Source organism: Nyctereutes procyonoides, unplaced genomic scaffold (genome assembly GCF_905146905.1).
Source record: "Nyctereutes procyonoides isolate TBG_1078 unplaced genomic scaffold, NYPRO_anot_genome, whole genome shotgun sequence".
NCBI lineage: Eukaryota > Metazoa > Chordata > Mammalia > Carnivora > Canidae > Nyctereutes > Nyctereutes procyonoides.
Window position 1 is genome coordinate 1 of NW_026574938.1, and position 4,830 is coordinate 4,830.

At 48.0% G+C, this 4,830-nt stretch overlaps 1 protein-coding gene across 1 annotated transcript; it reads left to right on the top strand.

Annotated features, from left to right (window-relative positions):
- The first annotated feature begins 16 nt into the window (after positions 1-16).
- Positions 17-3,105, top strand: LOC129505209 (protein FAM156A/FAM156B-like). The gene is made up of 2 exons (XM_055318198.1): positions 17-1,581; positions 1,741-3,105. The coding sequence occupies exon 2, from the start codon at positions 1,762-1,764 to the stop codon at positions 2,422-2,424; it is 663 nt and encodes a 220-aa protein (XP_055174173.1). The 5' UTR covers positions 17-1,581; positions 1,741-1,761; the 3' UTR covers positions 2,425-3,105.
- Positions 3,106-4,830: the final 1,725 nt, after the last annotated feature.

Below are 4,830 nucleotides of genomic sequence, written 5' to 3' on the forward strand. Positions count from 1 at the left end.
AAAATGTCTATCCACATCCTTTACTCAGTTTTACATTGGACGGTTAGCCTTTTTGCTATGGAGCTGTATGAGTTCTTTATATATTTTGCATATTAACCCCTTGACAGACATATGGTTTGCAAATATTTTTTCCCATCCTGTAAGTTATCTTTTCACCTGGTTGACGATCTCTTTGGTGTGCAGCTTTCCAGCGAGGGGAAGTTTCTTGTTGATTGTGTTGTCTGTGGTTTGGGTGTCACATCCAAGAATTCATGGCCAAGACCCATGTCAAGGAGCTTTGTTGTTATGTATTCTTCTAGGAGTTTTATAGTTTCCAGTCTTACATTTAAGTCTTTTTTTTTTTAGATTTTATTTATTCATGAGAGATGCAGAAAGAGAGAGAGACAAGAGACATAGGCATAGGGAGAACCAGGCTCCCCATGAGGAGCCTGATGCGGGACCCAATCCCGGGACCCTGGGACCACGCCCTGAGCCACAGGCAGATGCCCAACCACTGAGCCACCCAGGTGCCCCACATTTAAGTCTCTAATCTATTTCAAATTGATTTTTGTTGAGTGTAAGTCAGGAATCCAGCTTTATTCTTTGACATGTGAATATGCCATTTTCCCAGCACTATTTATTGAAGAGGATATCTTTTCTCCATTGAGTATTCTTGACCCCTGTGTCAAATATTAGTTGACCATATATGCATAGGGTTATTTCTGGGCTCTCGATTCTGTTCCATTGGTCTGTGTGTCAGTTTTTATGCCAGTGCCACACTGTTCTGATTACTCTGGCTCTGTCATTTGGCTAGAAAGCAGGAAGTGTGCTGTAACTTGCTTTTGTTCCCTTTCTTTCTTCATTTCCTTCATCGTCCTGTGAGAGGTTTGTCAATTTTATCGATCCTTTCAAAGAAGCAACTTTTGATTTGAGTTTCTCTAATCTGTCTTGTCAGAAATTTCATTGATTTCCATTCTTATACTTTAGTAAATTCTTATTCTTCCTAGGGATTTTGAAATTATTCCCATAGGCTTCAACATCCCTTTAACTAGATGAAAGCCAGTGAAAATTCCAAAGAATGTGTCCCTCCCCGTGGTGGAAATACTTAGATTTTAGCAAATGTCTGCTTTTCAAAAGTACACGAACACTTGCGAGGAGAGCACATGCTAGCCACACATGGATTGTCCTTACAATTATGCTTGAGAACAGATATAAAAAGTCAGCAGGGGGACACCTGGGTGACTCAGCAGTTGAGCGCCTGCCTTCGGCCCAGGGCGAGATCCTGGAGTCCCGGGATCAACTCCCACATCGGGCACCCTGCATGGAGCCTGTTTCTCTCTCTGCCTATGTCCCTGCCTCTCTCTGTGTGTGTCTCTCATGAATAAATAAACAAAATCTTTAAAAAAAAAAAAGCAGGGAATCACCATGGTTGACTGCAGGGCATCATTTTGCATTATAGGTCATGTGGACGCCATAACGGATCACGCTTCTAAGACCCTGATCATATGCCATCAGTCTTCTGAGCTCTTGGAAACGTATTATCTCATTTAAACCACAGAACCATCCTAGGGAGTAGAGCTCATTGTTGCCCCCATTTAACAGGTAGGAGACGGTGGCACGGAAAGGTTAAGTCAGAGGAATAATAACGGGTTTTCTTTCTTCTTTTATCGCCATGTGTTGCAGTCTGGGCTCTTCTGGCCGTGCCCTTCCCTTGCTATCTTCCAGCTCTTTGACAGCCTTCACCTTCACCTTCCTCTCTAGACCCAAGGGCCAGGTGGAGCTATGAGCACCAACTACACCTCCATGGATCCACTCCAGAAGTGTAACCCAACACTGATTTCGGAATCTTCCCCAGTGATCTCTGAAGAGACTTCCCGGGAAGTCACAGCAGCCTCCCCTCCTTCCTTCTCAGAACTGCTGATGATGGGCCTCGGGGACCTCAAAAGCAGTCCTGGCCCCAAATACCCTGCCCCTCTGCCAGAGGGGCTGCTCCAGCAGCAGTACAGGGATGACAAGACCCTACAGGAGAGGCGCTGGGAAAGGTCAGCATCCCCTCAGAGGAAGAGAACACTTCTGGGGCACATGAGACGGCGACACCTTGATCACGTGGCGCCTTATCAAGTTGAAAGAAATGCCAGGATCTCTTCATCAGGTGATAGAGATCAGAACGGATTCCGATGTGAATGTCGATACTGCCAGAGCCATAGGCCCAATGTCTCTGGGATGCCTGCAGAGAGGAAAGGGGCCCCACATCCTTCCTCCTGGGAAACGCTGGTGCAGGGCCTCAGCGGCTTGACCCTCAGCCTGGGGACCAACCGGCCTGGCCTTCTGCCTGAAGGGGTGCTCCAACAGCAGGAGAGAGAGGAGAAGCTCCAACTGGAGATGCAGCAGGAAAGCAAAAGAATGTTTCAGAGGCTCCTAAAACAGTGGTTGAAGGAAAACTGAGGCTCTCGTCCTCATGTAGCAGAGATCTGAGTGGATTTGGACATGGTTGCTGGTGTTGCCAGATCCTGAGCCCGGATTCCTGTTGGGGACCAAACAGGAAGCAATCAGAGAAGGTAGAGAAATAAGAGCAGTGTGAGGACTGAAAACTCTGTCAGTGTGAGCATGGATCCAATCCCAGAAAGGTCTTACTTTTTCCTGCCTGGAGTTTCTGGATCACCGTGGGGCTTTCTATGGAACACTGCATACCAGAGGTCCTTAACTTCTGTATTATGGCTCCCATGATGCATGTTGTCACTTTCCCACCCCAGATCTCTGTCTCTCCTCCCTGCCTTGTTGTCAATAAGATACCAGGTTTCTCTGTAGCATGAATGCCCTGTTGATGGCCATGTGCTTTTGTGCCATTTCACTGACTGCCTCCCAGAAGCAACACTAGTTCTGCCGGAATGCAACGTGTGCTCAACTGAGATCCACTTCCAAGAATCTGATGCTAAACAACGTGCAGAAAGGGACACGGGACTGGAACGTGGTGTTTCACCATTGTGTTATCTGTGTAAGCCATTATGAATATGCTGAGCTAACTGTAGGTCAGTGTTTCCCTGCTTTGTAACATTGATTGTATTCTCCTTGGCGGAGTTTCTGATGGGTTACCTCATTGTGCATACCTAATAAATATACATAAGAAAGGAAAATAGCTTTTGATTCTGGTTTCTTGATCCATACTGGTTTGTTGTTTGTTTGTTGTTTGTTTGTGAGACCACGACATTTCAGTCCTACAGCAGTAGATCATGGTGGTTTATGGGATGAGCTCTAAACTGTGCGGATTTTGAGCAAGGGACGGGAAGGGCACCAGGGAACCCCGTCAAGTCACCCTTGGTGGCCCTGCAGGAGGGCCAGCCTTCAGATCATCCAGGTGGAGCCAGTGGAAGAGAGTCTTCCTGGCCACAGCAGAGTCCACTGGCCACAGTAGGAGGTCCTGTGGGATGGTGCTGGTTGCCCTGGCCACAGGACCTTCAGGAGCCATTCTGCCTTCATTGCCTGGTGTCCCTGAGTCACTGCATGTGAACAGCAGCTTCATGACTGCTGCTTGACAACCAGAGCATCGTGGAGATATTTAAGAGTCATTTTAGGATTTAGACACGTGCCTTTTCATTTCAGGAGGCATGAATGAATCAATCTTCCTCCTCCCCCCGCCCCTGACACACACAGAATCCAATGCTGTGCACCCAGGAAGTGCCCGTGCAACTCCTCTGAACTGAAAACACATTCTGTTTTCTGACAGTCTCTATTTTTAGTTAGCCACCACAGCTGTGTTGCTGCAGACATCTATGAGTCTCCTGCAGAGGGAAGTGGCTTGAGGACAGGTATGTTTATTATGCTCTGAACTTGTGATCTTGTCGGAGAGCTTAGGAGCTCAACTGACCCTGCCAGGCTTGTCTCCCACTTGAAGGGAGAAGGTAAATAAAGTAGGACTTTTCTTTCTTGAGACTCTGAAACCTAAATTCGGACTGGTCACTTGGGTGCGGTTAGCAGGAGTAACATGGCATTTCACTTTATCGATCCTGTACTAGCTCTCAGACACCATTCTACATATTTCCATAGAGCAGCTTATGTAACCTGCTCCCAAACACTCATCATTGAGCAAGAACTCAAGGTCAATTAGTAGATGGGAAAGCAGAGAACAGAGAGGTTGGGTGACTTGCTCAGCGTCACACAAACCTAGCTACATCCTTGAACCCTCTCCAGAATGCACTGGGATGGGGGCAGTCATCTCCACATGGCAGAGTTCACAGAGATGGTAAAAAGATGGCCTCGCCCAGGCAGCCAACCACTTGATTGTGGCTAAATCAAATATTTTAGCCACTCATGAAGATTTCATTGTCTCCCCCTGCCCCCCCCCACTCCATGCTAGGCAGGCTGCTGGGGCAGGGAAGTTTGGAATAACCGCGAGGCAGTCACGGCTCTTGGGAGTTGAGCCTTGACTCGGGGAGAGCTGTCATGGATCCCCTGTGCAGCTCTCTTGCCAGGAGGTGAGAGTGGGAAGGATCAGGATGGGGCAGTGTGGACCTGGGCCTTGCTGAGGGTGAGCGCAGACTTATGAGTGCAGACTTATGGCTTACCTGGGGGTTCATGGAGAATGGGTGGGTGGGTGTAACTGAGAGACCCATTGGTGCCACCCCATCCCCACCTCAAAGGCATTGTCCCCTTGCCTACATATCAAGTGTATCAGCATATCCGAGGGTCCCATCTGATACAGCATATGGTCCCAAGTTACTGGCTAGGAGTCGGGATCCAGTGACGTCTAGAAATATTCAGCATGCCAGGTTCCAGAGCAGAGGCAGAGGCAGAGCCACCAGGAGGCAAGAAAATCCAGGGAGAGAATGAAGGTAAAATGGAATGCTCACAGAG

Coding starts and splice junctions, on each gene's coding strand:
- LOC129505209 (XM_055318198.1), top strand. CDS start 1,762: ATGAGCACCAACTACACCTCCATGGATCCACTCCAGAAGTGTAACCCA.